We start from the raw sequence: 27,614 nt of genomic DNA, 5'->3' as shown, positions 1-27,614 counted from the left end.
CAGTGAGCCAAGATCGTACTATTACACTCCAGCCTGGGCTACCGAGCGAGACACCATCTTAAAAAAAAAAAAGTTGAAAACAAATTTACACTCTGTGGACTTGACGAGGAAAGATCTTTTCATATTAAGAAAAAGACCCCAGGGCAAACAATGGTTTTCTCAAAAGGAGCAAGATGACAAATTCTTGAGGCTGTAATTGTTCCAGAATTAACATCTACATCCGGTCTCACCCCGTCCAGGGTAAAAGGAAGACAGCTGAAGTAGACTCTGAAGTGCAAATGTATTTCGGAAGGTGAGGTTGGAGGGAAATAGCTGGAAAGGTCAGGAATAGCTCATTGTCTTAGGGGAGGCTGAAAACTCCAACAGAATGGGAGGAAACTGTCTCCATGGAGTGTGACAGTCCCTCTGTAAGCTGAACCAAGAACACAGGGGAATCCCTGTGGAACCCACTCCGGAAGCAGCTGCAATGTTCGTGAGAGTGGAGAGCCTGCCAGTACCTACTTAGCAGATGACTTTTCTGGCAAGCAGAGGGAGGTCGGGAAAAACTGCTCTCCCAGCCGGGAAACTTGATACCAAGTTAAGATTTGCAGCTAGGAAACAAACCCAAACAGCTCACAGCAAGCCGAGAAAAAAAAAATCTGTAAGCTGTATCACGAAGCCTTCAGAGCCTCCAGATAAAAAAAGTGATTAGATATCAATAAGAATAATCTAAACACTCCTGAAAAGTAGAATAAAGCTGTGGACAGGCAATTCACTAAAATAAAAAAACGAAACGACAGACATGCAAACGGCTAATCAACATATTCGATCTTGTTTTTTGAGACAGGGTCTCACCCCCATGGCCCGGGCTGGGGTGCAGTGGTACAATCACCACTCACTGCAGCCTTGACTTCCCAGGCTCAGGTGAATAGCTAAATCTACCATCTCAGCTCAGCTTTTTTTTTTTTGTATTTTTAGTAGAGATGGGTTTCGCCATGTTGCCCAGGCTGGTCTCAAACTCCTGTCTTCAAGCGATCAACTGTCTCAGCCTCCCAAAGTGCTGGGATTACAGGCATGAGCCACCACTCCCAGCTATTAATTTTGTATTTGTTTGTAGAGAGCGGGGGGTCTCACTATGTTAGCCAGGCTGGTCTTGAACTCCTGAGCTTAAGTGATCTGCCAGCCTCAGCCTCTCAAAGTGCTGGGATTACAGGCATCAGCCACTGAGCCCGGCCATAATAAACTTATTTGTAAGTTCAATTTAGTCAAAGAAATTCAAAATAGAAGAATGAGATTTCTGTGTCTGTCTAATTGGCATAGTTTTTTTCTTTTTATGAAAAGTCCTCGTGTTGAGAAAGGATTTGGAGGCTGGACAGGGTGGATCACTCCTATAATCCTAGCACTTTGGGAGGCCGAGGCAGAAGGGTTGCTTGAGTTCGGGAGTTCAAGTCCAGCCTGGGCAACATAGTGAGACCCTGTCTCTATTATTAGAAAAAAAAATGGGCTGGGCTCGGTGGCTCTTGCCTGTAATCCCAGCACTTTGGGAGGCCGAGGCGGGCAGATCACTTGAGGACAGGAGTTTGAGACCATCCTGGCCAACATGGTGAAACCTCGTCTCTACTAAAATACAAAAATTAACTGGGCATGGCAGCAGGCACCTGTAATCCCAGTTATTCAGGAGGCTGAGGCAGAGGTTACAGTGAGCCGAGATCATGCCACTGCACTCTAGCCTGGGCGACAGAGCAAGACTCTGTCTCAAAAAAAAAAAGACTTGGAAAAAATACACAAATGCTGCTGCTCGGAGTAGGAAATGGCACAGTTTTCTGGAGGGGCAGTGGGTACAAAAGCCTAAAGATGGCACATCCATTTTGGCCCCAAAATTCTGCTTGTAGACATTTATCCAATAGAAACAAGATAGATTCGGGTGAAGATTCAGCTGTGGAGGGTTCCTCGAGAAAGTGGTGGGCAGAGTGGCTGGATCTGGGCACCAGAGCCTGGCTGCCTGGGACAGGCCGCTCCTCCTCGCTCAGCCTCAGTTTCCTCATCTGTATAATGAAAAATATCAAACAGACATCCAAAAGTCAGACATGTCAGACATCTGGTATGTAATAAGTACTTAAAAAATCAGAGTTAATAGGCCAGGCACAATGGCTCACGCCTGTAATCCCAGCACTTTGGGAAGCCGAGGCAGGCGAATCTCGGTCAGGAGATCGATATCATCCTGGCCAAAGTGGTGAAACCTCGTCTCTACTAAAATACAAAAAAATTAGCTGGGTATGGCGTCACCTGCCTGTAGTCCCAGCTACTCAGGAGGCTGAGGCAGGGGAATCACTTAAACCCGGGCGGTGGAGGATGCCGTGAGCCGAGATCATGCCACTGCACTACAGCCTGGGGGACAGAGCAAGACTCCATCTCAGAAAAAAAAAAAAAAAATCAGAGTTAATAGAAATGTTGGCCGGGCACGGTGGCTCACGCCTGTAATCCCAGCACTTTGGGGCAGATTACCTGAGGTCAGGAGTTTGCGACCAGCCTGGCCAACATGGTAAAACCTCATCTCTACTAAAAATGCAAAAATTAGCTGGGCATGGTGGTGCATGCCTGTAATCCCAGCTGCTCCAGAGGCAGGAGAATCGCTTGAACCCAAGAGGTGGATGTTGTAGTGAGCTGAGATCGCGCCATTGCACTCCAGCCCAGGGGACAAGAGTGAAACTCCATCTCAAAAAAAAACAAAAACAAAAACGTAGGCCAGGCACACTGGCTCGTGCCTGTAACCCTAGCACTGGGAGGAGAGGCAGGCAGATCACCTGAAGTCATTTGTCAGTAGACCAACACGGTAAAACCCCGTCTCTACTAAAAATACAAAAATCAGCTAGGTGTGGTGCCGTGTGCCTGTAATCCCAGCTACTTGGGAGGCTGAGGCAGGAGAATCGCTTGAACCTGGGAGGTGGAGGTTACAGTGAGGCAAGATCCTGCTTCTGCACTCCAGCCTAGGTGACAGAGACTCCATCTCAAAAAAAAAAGAAAAAAAGAAATGTATAAGCAGCCAAAAGATAAAAGGGTGAAGGATAGGAAAGAAGGTTCTCAGAGAAGGAGCTAAAAGCAGCTCCTAAACCTCCTGAACAAAGGTGAGGGGCAGCAGGTGAGGCTACCTGGTGGACAGCCTTCTGTTGAAATGACAAACACGCCCACTTTAAATTCAGAGGTTTCATATTGCGGGATCTGCCCCCGGGAACCTGCACTTGCAAAAACGGTACGTGCAAGATAATTCCCTGTGGCATTGGGAATTAGTGCAAAAGACTAGAAACCAAATGCCAATTGGTGTGGTTCTGTTGAAAGGGATTCAGGGGCCCATCCGCAATCCTTCATCTCCGACTGCAAATCCTCAAATATTCTGATGCTCAGAAGTTTGTATTTGTTAGTTTGTTTTTTTGAGACCGGGTCTCTCAATGTGGCCCAGGCTGGAGTGCAGTGGTGCAATCTGAGCTCAATGCAGCCTCCATCTCTCAGGCTCAAGTAATCCTCTCACCTTAGCCTCCTGAGTAGCTGAGACTACAGGTGCGTTCCACCACACCCAATTAATTTTTAAACTTTTTGTAGAGACGGGGTCTTGCTATGTTGTCCAGGCTGATCCCAAACTCCTAGGCTCAAGCAATCCACCCAGAGTGCTGGGATTGCAGGCATGAGCCACTGTGCCTTCCCTTAGAAGTCTTTCTAGGACTGTTTATTCATTCAAGTTAGTGTAAATATTGATCAGTTTCTCTGTCCCAGATCAGCTGGGAAGTGTATTAGTTAGCTACTGCTGCATAAAAAATTATCCCCCAAATTATGCCCATCTTGCAAGCTCTTGCTGGTAGTAAACTAAGGCCCCCATCACTACAGTCTCCCTTCCCAAGTTGGGAACAGGAAGTAGCCCTTGGGAGATGTCCCCTAAGTCCTGGCATTAGAGATGAAATACAAAGGCTGGGCATCGTGGCTCACATCTGTAATCCCCGCACTCTGGGAGGCCGAGGCAGTCAGATCACCTGAGGTCAGAAGTTCGAGACCAGCCTGGCCAACATGGTGAAACACCTGTCTCTGCTAAAATACATAAATTAGCCAGGTGTGGTGGTGCACGCCTGTAGTCTCAGCTACTTGGGAGGCTGAGGCAGGAGAATCACGTGAACCTCGGAGATGGAGGTTGCAGCAAGCTGAGATCATACCACTGCATTCCAGCCTGGGCGACAGAGCTAGACTCCTTAAAAAAAAAAAAGAGATGGGACACAAATTCACCACAATTTAATCTCCTGAGAGCTGAGCTCACATGCATGTCAGAGGCCTGCCTTATAGGGTCCCTCTGTGGCTCAGATACACCCCACAACTTCCCACTGTGCTTGTTGATGAGCTTGGCCAGCCTGGCTGCGTAAGGAAGCAAGGTACATTCTGTGCCATCCATGAACCCACACTCACGACAATCCCATACACTCCATGCAGGCCCCCACCTCCCCACCCCCAGCAATCACTTTGGCATGTTCCAGAAGCCTGTGACGTTCCCCACCTGCTTCCTCCTGTTCCCATGGGACCTCCAAGCAGCCATCCAGAGTGCAGGATACATCACTGGCACCAAGGGCCTTTTTCAATTCTGAAATGAGATGAACTCTTGGACATACCTGGGGAAGCCCAGGCACCAAGGGGCTTCCCTGCATTTTCTTTTTTTCAGAAATTCAATGGGTAACTTGTATTTTCCCAGAGAGACTACAAACGTCTCAAGTAGGAATCCTGAACAGGTGGCTCACAAAAAGCCTCTCTTCAAGCTCCCACCCATGGCAGACATTGCTAGCCGATCGCTGCACCATTCACCAAGCCTGGACACCACCAGTCTCACCTCCCAACACACTGCTCTGGGCAGACATCACAAATCAATTCAGGATGGACCCACTCTCTGCACTTTGGGAGGCTGAGGCAGGTGGATCACTGAAGGTCAGGAGTTCGAGACCAGCTTGGCCAACACGGTGAAACCCCGTCTCTACTAAAAATACAAAAATTCGCTGGGCATGGTGGCACATGCCTGTAGCCCCAGCTACTTGGGAGGCTGAGGCAGGAATATAACTTGAACCCAGGAGGCGGAGGTTGCAATGAGCCAAGACTGTGCCACTGCACTCCAGCCTGGGCAACAGAGTGAGGCTGTGGGTAACCCCCCATATAGGCACCGAGGAATGAGAGCTAAGCAGAACCCTGGCACAGTTAGGGCTTGAGGAATATCTCACTTTATAGCGTTACTACTCAGCTATTTCCTTTTATATAATCTTTTACATAGTCATATGTTAGTTTACAGAATTAGGGCTTGACAAATCCCTTTATATAATCCTCTACATATAATCATATAATAGTTGATTGTATGAGTGCCTAAAGAATATTTCCCTACATATATAGCTATAATTATATCTTAGTTCATAATTGGAGGAATGTCTAGAGCAGACACAGTGCAGAGGATGATTTAAGGGAAAACAGTTATGCCAGGACAAGAATCCATGGCCCAGGTGGCAGTGTTCAGTATCGTAAAGATACCCGCTGCATGGCAGGCTTGGGGCGAGAGCCACTCCTCCTGATAAAGGAGTTGGAGGACCTTGCTCCAGTTCTTGTGGAAGGCTGCCCTCAGAACAGCAATCCACCTTGGTGACTGTGAACTTTATCAGCTCTTGCTACTGTGCTGCTTGAAAAGCATCTTCCCATAGAACCCATTGGAAGCTGCCAGAAGGTGGCGGTAACCCTGACAGCTCTGTCACTGCTATGTGACTTAAAGCATCCTCCTATAAATCTTCTTAGAAGTAGTTTGCCCATAGATAGAAGTATTGCACACTGCACCCTCTTCACTGCGCACGGCCCACCTTCAAGCCTTGGTGACCTATTGGGGGTGGGCCCCTTACTTGCCTTCATGGGAACAGGCCCCTTGCTGTGCACTGTCCACCTCCTGGCCTAGGTGACCTAATGGGGGTGGACCCCTTACTGCACATGGCCCTTGCCCTCGTGGGAACGGGCCCCTTGCTGTGCACTGTCCACCTCCTGGCCTAGGTGACCTAATGGGGATGGACCCCTTGTTTTATTGCTCACGACCCTATCACTATCCTTAAAGATGATTTCACTCACTGCCCTGCCCCCTAACTTACACACAATAAATACTCAGCCTTCTGGACATTAGGGTCCTCGCCTGACTCTGCTTATAGGTGGTGTGGCTCCCCCAAGCCCAGCTGCATTTTTCTTGTACTTCTGTGTCCTGTCTCTTTCTTTATTTTTTGGGGGGCGGGGTTGATGAAAATGATCTGAAGTTAGATAGTGGTGATGGTTGCACTTTTTTTTTTTTTAAGGAGAGAAGGAAAGAAAAAAAAAGGAGTGAAGGAGAGGAAGAAAAAGAGGGAGACGGAAATGTAGCTTTATTCTATAAATGGGTATTAATAATGGCCGATCAATATTTCATTTAAACCTATGAGTAGGTGTGATGTGGTACTGACAAGAATGTATATTTTGTATATTTAAAGTGGAGAGCTCTATAAATATTTATTAAGTTTACTTGTTCCAGATCTGAGTTCAAGTCCTGGATATCCTTATTAATTTTCTGTCTCATTGAGTCTAAGTCTCTTTATAGGTCTCTATGTATCTGGGTGTTAGGGTCGTTAGCTTTATTGTTGCATTGATCCTTTTACCACTATATCTTTGTTGCTTTAAAATCTATTTTATAAGATGCGAGAATTGCAACTCCTGCTTTTTATTTATTTATTTATTTTTGCTCTCCATTTGGTTGGTAAGTCTTTCTCCATCTCTTTGTTTTGAGTCTTTGTGTATCTTTGGATGTGAAATGGGTCTGGATGTAGCATACCCTTGGGTTTTGGCTCTATCTTTTGATTGGGGGATTTAGTCAATTTAAATTTAGGGTTACTGCCATTTGATGTTAACTGGCTGTTTTATCCATTCGTTGATGTAAATTCTTCTTTATGTTGATGCTCTTTACTTTTTGGTATATTTTTAGAAAGGCTAATACTGGTTGTTTCTTTCTGTGTGTAATGCTTCTTTCAGAAGCTCTTGTAAAGCAGGCCTGGTGGTAATAAAATCTCTGAGTACTTACTTGTTCATAAAAGATTTTATTTTTCCTTCAGTTGTGAAGCTTAGTTTGGCTGGATATGAAATTCTGAGCTGAAAGTTCTGTTCTTTAAGGATGTTGAATATTGGCCCCCACTCTATTCTGGCTTGTAGAGTTTCTGCCGAGAGATCTGCTGTAAGTCTGATAGGCTTCCCTTTGTGGGTAACCTGACCTTTCTCTCTGGCTGCCCTTAGTATTTTCTCCTTCGTTTCAACCCTGGTGAATCTAATGATTATGTGCCTTGGGGTTGCTCTTCTTGAGGAATATCTTTGTGGTGTTCTCTGTATTACCTGGGGTTGAATATTGTACTGCTTTGCTAGGTTGGGAAAGTTTTCCTGAATAATATCCTGAAGAATATTTTCCAGCTTGGATTCATTCTCTCCGTCGCATTCAGGTACACCTACCAAATGTAAATTAGGTCTTTTCACATAGTCCCACATTTCTTGGAGATTTTGCTCATTCCTTTTTACTTTTTCTTCTCTAATCTTGTCTTCTCGTTTCATTTCATTAAGTTGGTCTTTGACCTCTGATATCCTTTCTTCTGCTTGATCAATTCAAGTGTTTAAACCTGTGCATACTTCTCAGCGTTCCCATATTGTATTCTTCAGTTCCATTAATTCACTTATATTCCTCTCTAAATTGTCTATTCTCATTAGGATTTCGTCAAACCTTTTTTCAAAGTTCTTAGTTTCTTTACATTGGGCTACAACATGTTCTTTTAACTCACAGAAGTTTCTTATTATCCATCTTCTGAAGCCTGATTCTGTTTATGGGATGCACTCGTTCTCCATCAAGCCTTGTTCCCTTGTTGATGAGGAACTGTGATCCTCTTTAGAGGGAGAGGCATTCTGATTTTGAGTATTCTCAGCCTTTTTACGCTGGTTTCTTCCCATCATTGTAAATTTATCCTCCTGTTGTCTTTGTAATTACCAACTTTCAAATTAGGTCTCTGAGTGGACGTCCAAGTTGTTAATTCCCAGGGCCGAAATATGAGCAACCCACTGCGCCGGCCAAAACAGCGGCGTTAAAACTGATGCTGCTTTTCTGCCCAGGAACCTCCAGTCTGGCTTCCTTGTTGAGTCCGTAATAGGCGACTCTGCCTTCCCGGAGCTCCAAACCTCAGTCAGAAGGGGAACCAGTCCCGTTTACTCTGCACCAAGAGCTGCCGCACCGAGGTGCCGGCTAAACCGCTGCGCCGGCCACAAGAGTCGTGCTGGCGAATTGTGGGGCTCCTCCACTGGGAATCTTCTGGTCCATGAGCAAAAAAAATTTGTCTGAAAGTGTGGCGTCCTCTTGTTCTCTGCACTTTCACTGGGAGCTGCAATCCTGAGACGTTAGCAATCAGCCATCTTGGATCTGATGTTAGCGATCAGCCATCTTGGATGTAGTTCTAATTTATTTTATTCTCTGTCTCTTTATTTCTTGGATCCTGCGCCTCAGCACAGCATAATGCTCACCCCACAACCTTGTGGGGCACTCAGCCTTACATCAGCTCCCAACAGTCCTACATGAGACTTTCTCTCAAAAATAAATAAATAAAGATGGAGTCTTACTCTGTCACCCAGGCTGCAGTACAGTGGCAGTGACTTTGGCTCACTGCAACCTCTGCCTCCCAGGTTCAAGCGATTCTCCTGCCTCAGCCTCCTGAGTATCTGGGACTACAGGTGTGCACCACCACACCCAGTTAAGTTTTTATATTTTTAGTAGAGATGGGGTTTCACTATATTGGTCAGGCTGGTCTTGAACTCCTGACCTCAAGTGATCTGCCCGCCTCAGCCTCCCAAAATGCTGGGATTACAGGGATGAGCCACCACGACCAACCTCTATCCATAGTTTTTGAACTCTGCCTCCCCCTCATCCTAAGAACTCCTATACATCCCTCACAGCCCCAATCCAAAGGCCCTTCATTCAGAGAGTTTCCATCCCTGCCCCTCTGAGCTCCTCTACCCTGGACCAACTCTGGCCAATTCCTGACTTGAGGTCGAATGGCAAGTGTTCACAGAGAGTGAGAAGCGATGGGGCCCTGGTGGGACTCAGTACATACAGCCAGTGGCTGCCAGGCTAGGCTCACCTGAGCCATGGCAGGGCAGGACTCACCACGGTCAATCCTCTGCAGCAAGCACCCGCGGATCACGTCCTCATAGATGCCCTCGGTGGTCAGAGCCTGGCTGCCCATGGCAAGGACATCCCCCTCAAACTCAGGCAGCTCCTGGAACCACAGCAGGTTAGGGGCTCAGCTGGAGGGGAGGGGCTCTAGAGGCCTACGTCGTGGGTTTCCGCCCTAACTGTGGGCTTGATTAGCTGTGGGGGAGGGGGCGCTGGGCCTCAGTTTCCTTATCTTTATTTTTTTAAGTTTTGTTTTTTTTTAAATTTAAAAATAAACACGGGCTGGGCATGGTGGCTCATGCCTGTAATCCCAGCATTTTGGGACACCAAGGCGGGTGGATCATGAGGTCAAGTGCTGAGGTCATGCCACTGCACTCCATCCTGGTAACAGAATGAGACTCCATCTCAAAATAAATAAATATTCTGCTTTGGAGGAGCTGTTTGTATATATTTTTAAATTAAAAAAAACAAAATAAAATAAAATAAACAGGTCTTGACCGGGCATGACTCATGCCTGTAATCTCAACACTTTGGGAGGCCAAGGCGGGTAGATCAGGAAGTCAGGAGTTCAAGACCAGCCTGGCCAAGATGGTGAAACCCCATCTCTATAAAAATACAAAAAAAATTAGCTGGGCATGGTGGCAGGCACCTGTAATGCCAGCTACTCAGGAGGCAGAGGGAGAGAATTGCTTGAACCCGGGAGGCAGAGGTTGCAGTGAGCTGAGATCGCGCCACTGCACTCCAGCCTGGGTGACAGAGCAAGACTCCGTCTCAAAAATAAATAAATAAAAATAAAAATAAACAGGTCTCGCTCTGTCACCCAGGCTGGAGTGCAGTGGCACAGTCATAGCTCACTGCAGCCTCAACCTCCCAGGCTCAAGTGATCCTCTCACCTCAGCCTCCCAAGTAGCTGGGACCACAGGCATGCACCCCGCACCTGGCTAAGTGTTGTATTTTTTGTAGAGATGGGGTCTCACTATCCCAAAGTGCTGGGATGACAGGCATGCGCCACCCCACTGGGCCTCAGTTTCCTTATCTTTAAAATGGACTCAGTGACCCCTATTCTCTATCGTTGTGGAAAGGATTCATGAGGTTAATTAGACACAGCAAGTCACACCTCACAGGGAGTATTGTGAGTGTCTCAGCTAGGACTCCCCAACCCCCAGCCACTTCCTCTAGAGGATTCCATTTGTACCCATGTCAGACACCCGCCTGGTGCCCCTGAGCCCTGTGTGCCCAGGCACCTAGGACTCCCCGGCCTCCTTCACACTCTCCCACTCATTGAGCCCCAGCCACACCCACCTCGTCACTGTTCCTTCAACACGCCAGGCATGGGCAGGCCTCAGGACCTTTGCAAGGTGCTGTGCCCCCTGCCTGGAATGCCCTCCCTGGGACATGGCCCGTGCCTTCATTTCACAGGGAGATCCTTCCTGACCCCTGGTAACCCCTTACCCAACCCTTACCCAAACTCTCCATCATCCGCCTCCCCCTCCTCTGGTGCCCATGTCACCGGTGATATGTGATGTATGACACCCATCCCAGCTCTTCCGAGGCAGACATAGAGCAATAAGCCCCACCACGGACAAAGCAGATGGCATTGTGGAAGCCCAGAAAAGCCACCTTACCCAGCTCCGGGTCTCAGAGTACAGAAACCTCTTTTTGGAGCCAGGGCCTTGCTCTGTTGCCCAGGCTGGAGTGCAGTGGTATGATCCCAGCTCACTGCAGCCTCAACTTCCTGGGCTCAATTGATCCTCCCACCTCTTGGCCTCCAGAGTAGCTGGGACCACAGGCACATGCCACCACGCCTGGCTAACTTCCGTTTTTGTTTCTGTTTTTTTTTTTTTTTTTTTGAGACCATTTTTTTTTAGATGATTTTTTTGGTGTTTCAATCTTGTTGCCCAGGCTGGAGTATAATGGAGCGATCTCGGCTCAATGCAACCTCCACCTCCCAGGTTCAACCAATTCTCCTGCCTCAGCTTCCTGAGTAGCTGGGATTACAGGCACACGCCACCAACGCTGGCTAATTTTGTATTTTTAGTAGAGATGGGGTTTCTCCATGTTGATCAGGCTGGTCTTGAACTCTCGACCTCAGGGTCTGCCTCGGCCTCTGCTGGGATTACAGGAGTGAACCACTGTACCTGGCCAACTTGTATATTTTTATAGAGATGGGGTTTCACTATGTTGTTCAGACTGATCTCCTGGCCTCAAGCAATCCACCCGCTTTGGCCTCCCAGAGTGCTGGGATTACAGGCGTGAGCCACCGATCCCGGCCAGAAGTCTCTAATGCTCAAAGAACATTCTTGCCTGCTTTACGTGGATGTGTAGCAATGCTCAGACCTGCCTGCATGCTTCCCATTAACTCACCTTCCTGCAGCTTGGCTCAAGTTGTCTCAGCACAAAAGGTAAAAAGATGCAGAGACCCCAGCTTCGGATGAACCTCCTCTGCGTCAGCCTGCCGTCTGATTCGAACTTCTGCACAACACACCCAACGGCGCGTCTAGTGACCATCTGAGCGCCCAGGCCCCACTGCCACCCGGTGCCACTCCGTACCCGCAGACCGCACCTTCAGCATGCGCCCCCTGACTCTCTCCAGCCTCTGGGCAGCCTGGTCACAATTGAGGGCCGTGGTCAGACACTGGTCGGCCAGCTGCAGGAAGGTGGCCACAGCATCAGCCATGAGCTGTGGGAGGAGATGCTGTGATGACCCCAAAATCTGTGATCCAGTCTCCTGGGCCCCCACCTGCCCAGCTGACCCCTTCTCAGCATCCAGCCTGCCCCAACCAGCCACCTCTCCCCAACCTCCTCCTCCTTGTCCCAGGAAACACCTTTCCCCTCCTCTCAGGACCTGGGAATTGTCCAGTCTGTGGGGAACTATGTGCAAACTGTCAGAAAGCCCCCTCTCTCTGGGGGATGGTGCCAGGGTGCCCAGAATGGGGAGCAGAGAGCCAGCCAGAGTTCAGCCTCCTCCACTGAGTGCTCTTGTGCAGTGTGCAAACTGAACAACTGTGCCAGGTGGAACTGAATCATCTCACTCTCTTCTTCTGTCACCAAGTCCATCAGCAGATCCCATCTCAGACTTCAAAACAATTCTCACTTCTCTCCACTGACATCGCAATCCTGGTGCAAGCCTCCTCTCTTCCTCCCCTATTCCTGCCCCCAACAGCCTTTGCTCCCTACGGCAGGCAGAACTTCCAGCCACGCCCTCCCCCTGCTCACACACACCTGCTCTGGCTCCCCATTGCCCTCAGGAAAGAGCCCACCCCTTAGCCCCATACTCAAGGCACTCAGCAATCTGCCCGTCCCATCTCGCCAGCCTGTCTTCCCCATTTCTAAAAAATTGCTCCACATTCCCCAAATGCAGACAAGCGCTCTCAACACTGTTCACTCGGGACTTGAGTCAGCCTCATTCCTCCCACTGCTGCCCCATGTTGGAAGTCCCCTCCTCCCAAAAGTCCCCTCAACCCCGGAGATGGATCAGGACCGTCCTTGGCGCTCCCTGTACGTTCCGCCCCAGCTCTGTCCACCACATGTGGCGCTGCCTGGAAATAGGCTCATGTCCCCATGAGACTGGCAGCCCCACTGAGTCTGTCTCAATTATCGTGATCACTCCAGGACACACTTAGTGGAGGTGCTCTTCGCAGGCTGGCCTCCTCCCAGGCTCCTGCTCACCCTCACCTGCTGTGCAAGATCCTGGGCTGCAAACAAGAGGCTCTGCATCCCCAGGAAGCCAAATGGTGCTGCCAGCTGCCCCAAACGCCCCCGGCTCCGCTCGGTCTCACGGTAGCATGCCTGCATCAGCGCCAAGTCCCACGGCATCTCCCCGAATGAGTGAACCTGTGTTCCCGGGAGCAGTTTGTCGGCGGTGGTGGTGGGTGGGGGGTTCTGTCAGCTGATTGCAAAGGGCCACAAACCCCACAGCCAATTCACCAAAGGAGAAACCCAGATGAAAACACATCCCGCCTCAGTTGTTACCAAAGAAACTCATAATAAAGTAGCGGTGGGCCGGGTGTGGTGGCTCATACCTGTAATCCCAGCATTTTGGGAGGCTGAGGCGGGCAGATCACTTGAGGTCAGGAGTTTGATACCAGCCTGGCCAACATGGAGAAACCCCATCTCTACTAAAAATACAAAAATTAGCTGGGCCTGGTGGCGCGCACCTGTACTCCCAGCTACTCGGGAGACTGAGGCAGGATAATCGCTTGAACCCAGGAGTTAGGGGTTGCAGTGAGCCAAGATTGCAGCACTGCACATCAGCCTGGGAGACAGACTCTGTGTCAAAAAATAAAATAAGGCCAGGCACAGTGGCTCATGCCTGTATTCCCAGAATTTTGGGAGGCCAAGGTGGGTGGATCATGAGGTCAGGAGTTCAAGATTAGCCTGGCCAAGATATTGAAACCCCGTCTTTACTAAAAATACAAAAATCAGCCAGGCGCAGTGGCAGGCACCTGTAATCCCAGCTACTCAGGAGGTTGAGGGAGAGAATCGCTTGAACCCGGGAGGCAGAGGTTGCAGTGAGCTGAGATCGCCACACTGCACTCCAACCTGGGTGACAGAGAGAGACTCTGTCTCAAAAAATAAAATAAAATAAAAGGAGCGGTGAGGCATGGTGTCATGGGTATAAAGTGATAAAACCTGAAAAAACTATAGCATGAGGTGCTGGCACAGTTGAGAGGAAATAAGCACACTCAGTTGGACCTGGGTCTATGACCACCTCATGGCCTCTCTGTGCTGGACCCTGGGGCTGCAGAAACCGAATACTCTAAGCCAGCCTTTGCTTACAAATTGGGGGAGACAGAGTATAGAAATCTCCCCTAGTGGTATGAAAGTGAGGCTGTGATAAGAGAAGCACAGGCTACTACAAGACATAGAGGGGGACCAGGGACAGCTCCTGGAGAAGGTGATTAGGAAGTAGAAGGTTAAGAATGAGTTGAAGGTTGCCTGGCACATAGTAGGTGCCGCTTTGTGAAGGCACGTGTATGTATGTGCGCATGGATGGATGAGTGGACGGATGGATTTTAGGTGCTGCTTGAATATCAGAGGCGCTGAGTTGACCTGCCTTGAGCAGAATTATCTGGCTCATGAGACCGCATGGGTTGTTCCCTACAGGGGAATGGGAGAAGGAGTTTGGGGGGGTGATCTCAGAATGATTTTGCTAAAATGCCACTCTTCTCATCCAACTCCTTTCCCCTCACGTTTTAAACTGTGCTTCGAGGCCACTGGAGTGGCTCACACCTGTAATCCCAGCACTTTGGTAGGCCAAGGCAGGCACATCGCTTAAGCCCAGGAGTTTGAGACCAGCCAGGGCAACAAAGCAAGACTCTGTCTCTACAAAAAAATTAAAAAATTAGCTGGGCATGGTGACGTGCACCTATATTTCCAGCTACTTGGGAGACTAAGGTAGGAGAATCAATTGAGCCTGGGAGGTTGTGGCTGCAGTGAGCTAAGGTTGTGCCACTGCACTCCAGCCGGGGTGACAGAACCAGACCCTGTCCCCAAAACAAACAAAACAAAGCAAAAACTGTGCTCCAGTGACTATAGCATGGTGATGGGTCCACAATAAGTAAAAAGCAGCCTAAAACAAATTCAGAGGTTTTCAACAGGAAAGACTCAAAGCATCATCCGCTGGCCCGCTGAACCCCTACCCACGGGAGCTCACCTCCCTGCGCAACCGCGTGCCCGAGGGGCTCTGGCGCAGGTGGCCGGACAGTCGGTCCACGCCTTGAGCCAGGAGGGTCCGCACCACCTCGAGCAAGGCTTCCACGGTGTCCAGCAGGGTCTGAGCGAGCCGGGGCAGCTGCGGGTCCACATGCCGGCGCAGGCACAACTCGAGCGGTCCCTTGATATCCGCTGGGAGTGGAAGACACTGACCTGGAGTCCCCTCCGCAAGGTGCTTCGCAGATGGGGATGGGCAGGGCGAGGGGGACCCGAACAGGGACACTGAGCACCCTCTTCTACCTCATTGTAGTGATGAGAAAACTGAGCCTCGGAGGGGCGGGCCGAGTCTGGATTCCCAACTGAGTCTTTGTAGGGGCCACCTTGGCCCACCCCTGCCCAAGTATCAGCCTTTACTCGCACCCCTCCCCGGCTCTTCCGCTTTCCAGGCCCACCCAACCCGCTGTGGCCCAGCTCCGGGCCTCAACCACTCCAGCCTCAGCCTCAAGGCCACGCCTGTTTCCTGCTGAGGCTCCGCCCTTGCTGTATCCCCCACAGCCCTCTCAGGACCTTGTATCTTTGGGGCAGACTCTAGGCCCCGCCCTAGTGCCACACCCACAAACCACGCCCACCACTTTCTAGCTTAGGCCCCGCCCTTCCCCCACCCGTTCCCTTCCACATTCTAGGTTTGGCCACGCCCCTCCATGACCACGTCCCTTATTCACACAAGGCTATGCCCATTCCTCACTTAGGTCATGCCCATCTGTCCCAGCATTACCTCGCCCCTCCCAGCCCAGGCCCCGCCCCCGAGTCTCACTCCGCATCCGCCCAGCCACGCTCGCCCGCAGCCGCAGCAGCTGGTCCGCGTCCGGGCGGATCGTCTTCTCCAGCGACGCAAGCAGATCGTCTTTTTCGGGCTGGAAGGCGCGGAGCCCGGCGGAGGCCCCGGCCAGGACAGCTGCGTGAACGGCCTCCAGAAGCTGCCCAGACAGGTCGAGAGGACCCCACGCGAGACAGGAGCATATGAGAGACGAGACGCGGGGCGGGGATGGGGGTCAGAGAGACCGGCAGAGTTTAGGCCACAGTCGTGGGAGGGGAACCCTAGCGCACGGATCCCGCCCCGTTCCCGGGTCCGGATCCATGCAAACCTCGGTCCAGGCCCAGGCGCGGGCGCGGCCGGCCCCCTGCAGGCCAGGAAGGGTCTGGGCTCGCAGCGTGGGAAGTTGTTCCCGCATCAGCACCGCGGTCAGCACCTGCAGGAGAGGGGGCCGTGGGCGCCGCGGCCGGCCGGAAGGGGTCCTGGGGGTCCCGGTGGCGGCCTCGCGGGGCACTGACCTCGGCGTCTGAACCTAGGGTAACGTCGTCGCCGTCAAAGTGGCCTTGGTGCTGCCGGTAGAGTCGGACGGCGTCCAGGAAGGCCCGGGCAGCAGGGGCCTGGCTTCGCTGCAGGACTGAGAGGGGCTGGGCCTCAGTGCCTGCTCATAGCTCAGTGCCTGCCTGGTTCCCCATGGCCCGAGAAGGAAGCCCTCCTCCTGGCCAGGTCCCCAACACCCAAGTTTCACTCATCTCGAACTTTGCACAGGCAGTGCTCGCCACAGAGAACACATTCCCTCCGGATCACCACCAGCCCTTAAGGCACCCTTATTCAACTTAGAAGGAACCCTCTACGGGCAGCCACAGCCCCATGACTAGCAGTTCAGGCCATACACACCGCAGACACTAGCTGCTCCTCCAGTTGCATCGTTTGTGCAGTTAACAACCTGCCCAACTGTGTATGTCAGTCCTGCTGGTCCTCGACTTTTTTGCTTTCTCTCTTTCCCCCCCTTCCTCCTTCCCTCTCTCCCTCTCTTCCTTCCTTTTCTTTTTTTTTATGAGACAGAATCTCGCACTGTGGCCCCGGCTGGAGTGCAATGGCCTGATCTCCGCTCACTGCAACCTCTGCCTCCTGGGTTCAAGTGATTCCCCTGCCTCAGCTTCCTGAGTAGCTAGGATTACAGGCGTCTGCCACCATGCCCAACTAATTTTTTGTATTTTTAGTAGAGACTGGGTTTCACCATGTTTGTCCAGGCTGGCCTTGAACTCCTGACCTCATGATCCACCTCCCTTGTCATCCCAAAGTGCTGAGATTACAGGCGAGAGCCACCACGTCCGGCCTCTTTTTTTCTTTCTTTTTCCTTCCTTCCTTTCTTCCTTCCTTCCTTCTTTTTTCTTTCTTTTTTCCCTTTTCTCTCTCTCTCTCTCTCTCTCTCTCTCTCTCTCTCTTTTTTCCTAGATAGGGGTCTCTCTATTGCTCAGGCTGAAGGACGGTGACATGATCATAGCTTACAGCAGCCTCCAAGTCCTGGGCTCAAACAATCCTCCCACCTCAGCCTCCTGAGTAGCTGAGACCACAAGCACATGCCACCACGCCCAGCTAATTTTTGTATTTTTTGTACAGATGGAGTTTCACCATGTGGCCCAGGCTGGTCTTGAACTCTTGGCATCAAGTTGGGATTACAGGCATGAGCCACTGAGCCTGACCTATTCCCCTTTTTCACCTGGCTGGCCCCTCATCTTTTTCAGACCCCAGCTTCCCCTCATCTTGGAAGCTCTAATTCCCATCCCCCAGGCTGAGCTTCCAGAGAATCCTGTGTGTCTCCATCACAGCCCTAGTCACTCACAACAGCCTGATGTCCCTTCCTGCTCCCCCATCAACCCATTTTCTTTCCTTTTTTTTTTTTTTGTTTTTTTTTTTTTTTTGACACAGAGTTTCGCTCTTGTTGCCCAGGCTGGAGTGCAATGGGGTGATCTTGGCTCACTGCAACCTCTGCCTCCTGGGTTCAAGCGATTCTCCTGTCTCAGCCTCTCAAGTAGCTGGGATTACAGGCGCCCATCACCAAGCCCAGCTAATTTTTGTATTTTTAGTAGAGATAGGGTTTCACCATGTTGGCCAGGCTGGTCTCCAACTCTTGACCTCAGGTGATCTGCCCATCTCGGCCTCCCAAAGTGCTGGGATTACAGGCATGAGCCACCGTGCCCGGTCTAACAACACATTTTCCGGGTAAGGAAAGTGAGACCTGGAGAGGTCCCAAGCCAACAGAGGCTGAGCTGTGTACCCCAGACCATTAGCCTCACAACTACTGGACCCTTCCTGAGACCCACCTGTGCCCCGAAGCCGGATACCACCCTGCAGCGCCAGCCTCCAGGCATGCTGTGCCTCCCTGGTGGCTGCAGAGAAGCAGAGGTGCCGGCGGAAGGGGTGCTGGAGGAATAGGGGGAACCTCACAGGCACTTCCAAGAGGGAGTCAGGCTCTTCCTGAGTATTGTCTCCTGAAAACGAACAGAGGAGGTCGCATCTTCTAAACGCTCATTCACTAGGAGAAAATACCCCTGAAATGCATACAGCAGTCCCTGAAATGGGCAATTGCTCGATAAATATGAGCCACACCGTGATAGTTGCCACCTTCCTTATTCCAGCAGCACTGGGCAGGGCACAGTTTGTGGGGAGGTAAAGTCACCTTCTTCCATTGCATGCCCGAGGCAGACATCACCAATCCATCCCAGCATTGTTTTCCAGCCTCAGCTTCCTCAATACAGTCCTCCTGGCAGCCACCACCAATCCATCCAAGCTGGGATATTATATGAGACCGGCTTGATGTGGGGCTTTGGAGTTAGCCAGGCTGGTTCCAACCTGACCAAACCCCAAACCACTTTCATTTTCTTTCTTTCTTTCTTTCTTTTTTTTTTTTTTTTGATGGAGTCTCGCTGTATCACCGGGCTGGAGTGCAGTGGCACGATCTCAGCTCACTGCAACCTCCTACCCCTGGGTGCAAGCTATTCTTCTGCCTCAGCCTCCTGAGTAGCTAGAATTACAGGCACCTGCCACCACACCCGGCTAATTTTTGTATTTTCTTTTAGTGGAGATGGGGTTTCACTATGTTAGCCAGGATGGTCTCGATCTCCTGGCCTCTTGATCTGCCCACCTTGGCTTCCCAAAGTTCAGGGATTACACGTGTGAGTGACTGTGCCAGGCTGTCCAAACTACTTTCTAGCTCTATGACTAGGGCACACGTTTTCATGTCTCTGAGCTGTGATTTTCCTTCCCTACAGAGGCATGTCACTACACCCAGCTGGTTTTTGAATTTTTAGTAGAGACAGGGTTTCACTGTTGGCCAGGCTGGTCTCGAACTCCTCACCTTAAGTTATCCACCCACCTCAGCCTCCCAAAGTGGTGTGATTACAGGCACATGCCACTACACCCAGCTAATTTTTGTATATTTATTTATTTTTTTTTTAAATTTTTTTTTTTTTTTTGAGACGGAGTTTCGCTCTTGTTACCCAGGCTGGAGTGCAATGGCGCAATCTCAGCTCACTGTAACCTCCGCCTCCTGGGTTCAGGCAATTCTCCTGCCTCAGCCTCCTGAGTAGCCGGGATTACAGGCACGCACCACCATGCCCAGCTAATTTTTTGTATTTTTAGTAGAGACGGGGTTTCACCATGTTGACCAGGATGGTCTCGATCTCTTGACCTCATGATCCACCCTCCTCGGCCTCCCAAAGTGCTGGGATTACAGGCTTGAGCCACCGCGCCCGGCCTATTATTTCTGTTGTTGTTGGAGATGGAGTTTCACTCTATAGCCCAGGCTGGAGTATGATGGGCGATCTCGGCTCACTGCAGCCTCCACCTCCCAGGCTCAAGTGATCCTCCCATCTCAGCCTCCCAAGTAGCTGGGACTACAGGCATGAGCCACGGTTTTACTGTTTTATCCTTTGCTATTTTGATTCTGGTTCCACGACCTAACTCTTCCTCTCACTCTGGCAAGAGTGGGTGTTTGTTTTCCAGAGCAGGGATGCTCACCAGGGCAACAGCGCCCCCCGGAGACACTTGGCAATGCTGGAGACATCTGTGGTTGTCGTACCCACGATGGGGGCCTCATGAGGTCACCTCGTGAACTCAGGTGATCCATCCGCCTCCGCTTCCCAAAATGCTGGGATTACAGGCACGTGCCACCACACCCAGCTACGTTTTGTATTTTTAGTAGAGTTGGGATTTCACCATGTTGGCCAGGCTGGTCTTGAACTCCTGACCTCAAGTGATCCACCTGCCTTGGCCTTCCAAGTGGTGGAAGCCGGGGATGCTGCTTAACGCCCTGCTGTGCACGGGACGCCCCCACCGCAGAGAATGATCTGACCCCACAGGTCAACAATGCTGGGGGTGGAGAAACCTGCTCCTGGGAACCCGGGGACCCTTACCCAAGGAGGCCGAGCAGAGAGCATCCAAAAGGTGGAGATATTCACGCTGGGAAGTCAGGAGTGTGTATCCCGTCAGGGCTGTGGAGCCAAGGGGGCGGTTCCCGTTTTCATATTCCTACAAAAGGCACCCAGAGAACCAGCTTGGGCAGGTCTGAACTGTGGCTTCTGTGTCCCAACTGCACTATCAAGGGAAGATTTCAGATGAGCTGGAAAATCCTCTGCCCCTCCCACTCCCCCTTTCCTCCCTTCCTCTCTCTGTCTTTTGTTTTTGTTTTGAGACAGAGCTTGGCTCTGTTGCCCAGGCGGGAGTGCAGTGGCACGATCTCAGCTCACTGAAACCTCCACCTCCTGGTTCAAGCGATTCTCCTGCCTCAGCCTCCTGAGTAGCTGGGACTACAGGTGTGTGCCACCATACCTGGTTATTTTTTGTATTTTATTTTATTTATTTATTTATTTTAAGACGGAGTCTCGCCCTGTCGCCCAGGCTGGAGTGCAACGGCTCAATCTCAGCTGCCTCCTGGGTTCAAGTGATTCTTCCACCTCAGTCTCCCAAATAGCTAGGATTACAGGCATGCACTACCCCGCCCGGCTAATTTTTGTATTTTTAGTAGAGATGGGGTTTCTCCATGTTGGCCAGGTTGGTCTTGAACTCCCAACCTCAGGTGAACCCCCCCCCACTCGGCCTCCCAAAGGGCTGGGATTATAGGTGTGAGCCACCATGTCCAGCCCTCCCTCTTTCTTCCCCCCTCTCTCCATCCATCCTCCCTCTGTGCCCCTAACTTCCTCTCTTCCTCCCTCCTTCCCTTCCTTCCTCCTGTTCCTGCCCTCGCTCTCCCTCCTTTTCCCTTTCCCTCCCTTCCCCCTCCTTCCCTTCCTTCCTCCTGTTCCTGCCCCCTCCCCCTCCTTTTCCCTTTCCCTCCCTTCCTCCCTCCTTCCCTTCCTTCCTCCTGTTCCTGCCCCCTCCCCCTCCTTTTCCCTTTCCCTCCCTTCCTCCCTCCTCCCCTTCCTTCCTCCTGTTCCTGCCCCCTCCCCCTCCTTTTCCCTTTCCCTCCCTTCCTCCCTCCTCCCCTTCCTTCCTCCTGTTCCTGCCCTCTCTCCCCCTCCTTTCCCTTTCCCTCTCTTCCTCCCTCAGTCCCTGAACTCCAGCACCCCCCGGCTCCCCGTGTGCCAGGCTGGTCCCATGTGCTGTCTGAGGACCCGCTTGATGAACCCTCAAAGCCCTATGTGGGTGACACATTACCATCCGATTTCACAGAGGTGGAAACTGAGTTTCAGAAAGGTAGTGATCGCCCCAAGCTCCCCACCAGAAAGCAGAGGGGTCAGAGGTCTTACTTGCAAAGGTCTCAAGAGAGTTAAACCACAGCTCTGATACTGACTTGGGCCTCAGTTTACCCATCTAGCACAGCAGGGGATGGGACGAGATGATCTACAACAGACCAAGCATATAGAGGCCCAAGATTCATAGTGGGTGATTGATAGAGGTGGGGCTATGCTGAGAGATGGACTCCATAAACTGAGGCTGGGGGGCGTGGAAAGGAGGGACCCAGAAGCAGAAAGGCCACGTGACACTCACTTACCTCCTTGTGGCTGAACCACTCCAGGCGGCCGTCCCCACGCAGAACACAGAAGATCGGCTGCCACTGGAGTGGGTGGCCCCGAAGCTGGGTCAGGGGTCCTCGGTGCTCACGGACTCGGGGCAGCTTCTGCAAGCAGAGGGATCAGCAGGTGTCAGGGGTTGTGGGCTGATGTCCCTGTGTCCCAACCACCCACACAGCTCCTGCTGTATCCTGGGGTGACACTCAGGTCCTGTGATGCCCCAGACTGGTCAGGGAGAGTCCCAGGTGGAAAAAGGCTCTGTGTCCGCAGCTCCTGGAGCCCCCTGCATTAGTAATAAGCACGGATCCCAGATTCAAATCACACCTTTGCAGTGTGACCTTGGGCAGGCCATTTTGCCTCTCTGTGCCTCAGTTTCCTCATCAGTCAAAGACCCATCTCCTAAGTGGGTGAAGAGTGAGTTGTAGGGGGCACGCAACTTCATGGCTCCACAGACCTCTGGAGGCCAGGCGCAGTGGCTCACGCCTGTCATCCCAGCAATTTGGGAGGCCAAGGTGGGGGAATGACTTGAGGTCAAGAGTTTGAGACCACCCCAGCCAACATGGTGAAACCCCGTGTCTATTAAAAATACAAAAAGTGCGGGGTGCGGTGGCTCACGCCTCTAATCCCAGCACTTTGGGAGGCCGAGGCGGGTGATTGAGGTCAAGAGATCGAGACCATCCTGGTCAACATGGTGAAAACCCGTCTCTACTAAAAAGACAAAAAATTAGCTGGGCATGGTGGTGCGCGCCTGTAGTCCCAGCTACTCGGGAGGCTGAGGCAGAAGAATTGCCTGAACCCAGGAGGCAGAGGCTGTGGTGAGCTGAGATCACACCATTGCAGTCCAGCCTGGGTAACAAGAGCAAAACTCCGTCTCAAAAAAAAAAAAAAAATAGGCATGGTGGTGGGTGCCTGTGGTCCCGGCTACTTGGAGGCTGAGGCACAAGAATGGCCTGAACCCAGGAAGTGGAAGTTGCAGTGAGCCGAGATCACCCCACTGCACTCCAGCCTGGGCAACACAGGGAAAAACTCCATTTAAAGAAAAAAAGTTGCCAGGTGCAGTGGCTCACGCCTGTAATCCCAGCACTTTAGGAGGCTGAGGTGGGTGGATCATGAAGTCAAGAGATTGAGACTGTCCTGGCCAACAAGGTGAAACTCCGTCTCCACTAAAAAATACAAAAATTAGCTGGACATGGTGGTGCGCACCTGTAGTCTCAGCTACTCGGGAAGCTGAGGCAGGAGAATCGCTTGAACCCAAGGAGGCGGAGGTTGCAGTGAGCTGGGATCACGCCACTGCACTCCAGCCTGGGTAACAAGAGCAAGACTCTTGTCAAAAAAAAAAAGTTATTCCATTTCACATCAGGACACGCTGGCTTGTTTGGAGTCTTCTACGTCTCATCAGATTGTGAACCCCAGAGGTTAGAGCAGGGTCTGTCCTTGTCACTGGACAAAGGCTGTGTGTCCTCATGCCCAGCCGTGATGTGGCATGAATGACATGTGCGATAAATGGCTTTATTTGTTGGTGGGTTTTTCTGGTTTTTTTTGTTTGTTTTTAAGATGGAGTTTTGCTCTGTTGCCCAGGCTGGAGTGCAGTGGCGCGATCTCGGCTCACTGCAACCTCCACCTCCCAGGTTCAAACAGTTCTTCAGTCTCAGACTCCCAAGTAGCTGGGACTACAGACGCACGACACCACACCCAGTTAATTGTTTTTTCCTTTTGTATTTTTAGCAGAGGCGAGGTTTCACCACGTTGGTCAGGCTGGTCTTGAATGCCTGACATCTGGTGATCTGTGTTCAACTTCCACTTCCTGGGTTCAAGCCATTCTTGTGCCTCAGCCTCCAAGTAGCCGGGACCACAGGCACCCACCACCATGCCTATTTTTTTTTTTTTTTTTTTTTTTGAGACGGAGTTTTGCTCTTGTTACCCAGGCTGGACTGCAATGGTGTGATCTCAGCTCACCTTGGCCTTCCAAAGTGCTGGGATTATAGATGTGAGCCACCTCACCTGGCCACTCAGTGAATGTTTTATTCAAACAGTGAATATTTAAAGTCACCCTATGGCAATGGCAAAGGTCTGAGGTTGGAAGCTTGGCTTAGGGAGGGCTCCTCCAGGAACCCCCCCCCCCACCAAAGGTCCTCCGCCCCCACAAAACTCACTTTGCTTCGTAGCAACTGACTTCCAGCCGGCTCCTGGGGGCCCAGCTCTCGGGAGATCTGCCGAAGGACTGATGCTGCCAGCTGCCCGCGGTAGCAGGGCAGGAAGTTCCTTAGCAGGGTGTCCATCTGATCTGCAGGGACAAGGGGACAGTGAGCCCAGCAAATTGAATCTGCCCAAGAGACCTGCTTGGGGAGGGCGATACAGACAGGGAAGCCTCCTGAGGCTCCTATAGTTATCTGGAGCTGCCCAACAAGTTGTCACCAAACTCCACTCCCACTTCACCCACTGTGCCTGTTCTTATTAACGTGGCTGGGAGGAAGCTACTCCCCCTCCCCCTCCCCCTCCCCCTCCCCCCTCCGTCCTCCTCCCCCTTCTTTCTTTTTGACACAGGGTTTTCTCTGTGGCTCAGGCTGGAGTGCAGTGGTGCAATCACAGCTCACTGCAGCCTCCAATTCCCGGGCTCAGGTGATTCTCCCACCTCAGCCTCCCAAGTAGCTGGGACTACAGAACTACAGGTGCCCGCCACCATGCTTGGCTAATTTTCCTATTTTTAGTAGAGATGAGGTTTCACCATGTTGCTCAGGCTGGTCTTGAACTCCTGGGCTCTAGTGATCTGCTTGTCTTGTCCCTTCCCTTCCTTCCTCCCTCCCTCCCTCCTTCTTTCTCTCTCTCTTTCTCTCTTTCTTTCTTTCTGAGACAAGGTCTCTGTCCCCGAGGCTGGAGTGTGGTGGTGCAATCTCACTGCAGCCTTCACCTCCTGGGTTCAAGTGATCCTCCCTCAGCCCCACTTCAGTAGCTGGGATCACATGCACGCCCCACCAGGCCCAGCTAATTTTTTAAATTTTTTTGTGGAAACAAGGTCTTGCTATGATGTCCAGGCTGGTCTCAAACTCCTGGCCTCAAGCGATCCTCCCACCTCGGACTCCCAAAGCACTGGGAATACAGGTATGAGCCACACTTTCACTTATAGCTCATGTATCGCATAAAGCTTATGATCTGCTGAGATTTGACACAATCACACATCTGTGAAACCCTCACCACAATCAAGATAATGAGCGGATCCATCACACCCAAAAGTTTCTCCATACGCTTTACCTGAGGAGCTTTTCAAAAGCTTTTAAAGCTCCAAAGCACATAGGCAACTTTCTGTGGGTGATGGAAGTGTCCTGTATCCTGATCTATTTGGGAAGTAGTCACATGGGTGACTAGCTCTTTGAGCTGTTGCCCTAAGGTGTATACATTTGACTGTAAATAAAACATACTTCCATTCTGCTGCCTGGAACGTGGACCCAATGGCTGGAGCTCCAGCAGCCATTCTGTGCCATGAGGTCATCTTGGGCATAGGAATCTACACATGGCAGAGCCATGAGACAGAAGGACTTTAGGTGTCTAACTTTAAATAGCCTGCCTGCCTCCACACCTGCAGTTTGATTTTTTTTTTTTTAATTCTTATCTTGTTTAAGCCACTATTGAAAAAAAAAATCCCAGTGCTACATAGAGTAACTCACTGAATGCTTACGATGTCCCCACGAGCTAGGTATTGTTGCTATCCCCATTTTACATATAAGAGAATAAAGCCCAGGAAGGTGCAGTCACTCACCAAAGGGCACACAGCAAGTGAGGGCATGACCAGGGTGTGAACGTGAATTGTTCGTTTGTGAGATACACCACAGGCCTTAGCATATGCTGTTTCTCCTGTCGAAAATGCTCTTCCGGTATCTCCTACTTGCCAACGCCATCACATCCCTCCGGCCCTGGCTTGATCATTGTCTCCTCTCCTCGGCAGGCAGTCACCCACTTCTGCTCTTCCCCACACTCGAGGAACATGTGAGCTCTCTCCCATCATTCTCACCATGCAATTTTGGGTCATGATTTGACCCAAAAACAAAAACAAAAAATTCTTCCACCCTGCTGCATGGAATGTGGACCTAGTGGCTGGAGCTCCAGCAGCCATTCTGTGCCTTGAGGTCACCTTGGGCACAGAAGACTCACATAGCAGAGCCACAGGATGGAAGGAGTTTAGACCATGAGCTGGCCAGAATAAGGCCAGTACCAATCCCACAATGTCCACAGCGCCCAGCACAGGGGCTCACCTTGCATATGAAGACAGAGGGACCCGAGTGGCACTGGCCCTTCTTGGTCTCAAATTGAGAACTGAGTCTCCATCCCCAGCATCCTGCCAAAGAACCTGCTGGTCCCTGCCCAGCCAGGAGGACGTCCCTCAGGATCTGGCTGGGTCTGGGACACCCTCCAGCTGGTCTCATGCTTCCCATCTGAACCCCTATCCTGAATCAGGTCACCATATTTACCAAATAAAACAGAAGACACAGGCTGGGCATGGTGACACATGCCTGTAATCCCAGCATTTTGGGAGACTGAGGTGGGCAGATCGCCTGAGGTTAGGAGTTCGAGACCAGCCTGGCCAATATGGTGAAACCCCGTTTCTACTAAAAATAGAAAAATTAGGCATGGTGGTGCATGCCCGTAATCCCAGCTACTTGGGAAGCTGAGGCAGGAGAATCACTTGAATCCTGGAGGCAGAGAGGTTGCAGTGAGCTGAGATCCCACCACTGACTCTAGCCTGGGTGACAGAGTGATACTCCGTCTTAAAAAAAAAAAAAAGATTAAACGAGTTATTGGTTTTCAGCATAAGTATGCACTATGCAAAATTTGGGATATACTTATGCTAACAATAAGATTCAGACCAGGTGCAGTGGCTCCTGCCTGTAGTCCAGCACTTTGGGAGGTTGAGGTGGGAGGATCACTCGAGCTCAGGCATTCAAGAGCAGCCTGAGGAACATAGTGAGACCCTGCCTCTACAAAATCAAACAAAAACTTTAGCTTGGCGTGGTGGTGCATGCCTGTGGTCCCAGCTACTCGGGAGGCTGAGGCAGGAGGATCACTTGAGCGCAGAAGTTCAAAACCAGACTGGCAACAAAAGGACACCCTGTCTTATAAAAATAACAAAATAGCAGGGCATGGTGGTGCACGCTGTGCTCCCAGCTACTTGGGAGGTTGAGGCAGGAGAATCGCTTGGGCCCAGGAGGCCAAGTTTGCAGTGAGCTGTGATCAAACCACTGCACTCCAGCTTGGACAACAGACAAGATCCTGTCTCAACAATAACAAAAGATTCGCTGAGTGAAATTCGCATTAAGAGGGCATCGTTGGCCGGGCGTGGTGGCTCACGCCTGTAATCCCAGCACTTTGGGAGACTGAGGTGAGCAGATCACGAGGCCAGGAGATCGAGACCATCCTGGCCAACATGGTGAAACCCCATCTCAACTAAAAATATAAAAAATTAGCCAGGCATAGTGGTGCGCCTGTAGTCCCAGCTACTCAAGAGGCTGAGGCAGGGGAATCGCTTGAACCCCGGCGGCAGAGGTTGCAGTGAGCAGGGATCATGCCACTGCACTCCAGCTGGGCAACAGAGCAAGACACTGTCTAAAAAAAAAAAAAAAAAAAAAAGAGGGCATCCTGTGTGTTTGACATCCTAGGTCTGACCCCCAGCACCATCTGCTTCGTGGAGTGTGTAGACCCGATGGCTGGACCTCCCTTCCACCCAGACTCCCACCCTGTCCCCGCTCAGTATACTCACCCCTTAGGTGCTGCTGCTGTTGCTTATCCAGAGGGCTCGAGGGCCGCCCGCCCATCCTGCTGCCGTCTCCCGGGGCTCCCCTTCCCCTCCCCGCGACCACCGCCCGCGTTACTCTGCTCTGGAGCACCTGGGTGGCAGCGGAGAGGATGGAACGCGGTGGGGTTCAGAGGCCCCGCCCCCTGCCCCGCC

The 27,614-nt window shown here is 51.3% G+C and overlaps 1 protein-coding gene across 1 annotated transcript; it reads right to left on the bottom strand.

Moving 5' to 3' along the window:
• Window positions 1-100: 100 nt before the first annotated feature.
• Window positions 101-27,554, bottom strand: NIBAN3 (niban apoptosis regulator 3). Its single transcript, XM_035284183.3, has 15 exons — window positions 27,426-27,554; window positions 23,830-23,960; window positions 21,658-21,783; window positions 20,081-20,195; window positions 17,990-18,157; window positions 16,184-16,299; window positions 15,997-16,101; window positions 15,666-15,828; window positions 14,853-15,043; window positions 12,872-13,030; window positions 11,760-11,876; window positions 11,561-11,668; window positions 9,188-9,299; window positions 4,514-4,597; window positions 101-2,024 (listed from the first exon to the last, which is right to left on the bottom strand). Exons 1-15 carry the CDS (start codon window positions 27,478-27,480, stop codon window positions 1,912-1,914), a joined length of 1,863 nt encoding a protein of 620 aa, XP_035140074.3. The 5' UTR covers window positions 27,481-27,554; the 3' UTR covers window positions 101-1,911.
• Between the last annotated feature and the right edge of the window lie 60 nt (window positions 27,555-27,614).

The sequence above is a fragment of the Callithrix jacchus genome, chromosome 22, assembly GCF_049354715.1.
Source record: "Callithrix jacchus isolate 240 chromosome 22, calJac240_pri, whole genome shotgun sequence".
Taxonomy (NCBI): Eukaryota; Metazoa; Chordata; class Mammalia; order Primates; family Cebidae; genus Callithrix; species Callithrix jacchus.
This window is presented reverse-complemented; position numbering and strand designations above follow the sequence as displayed.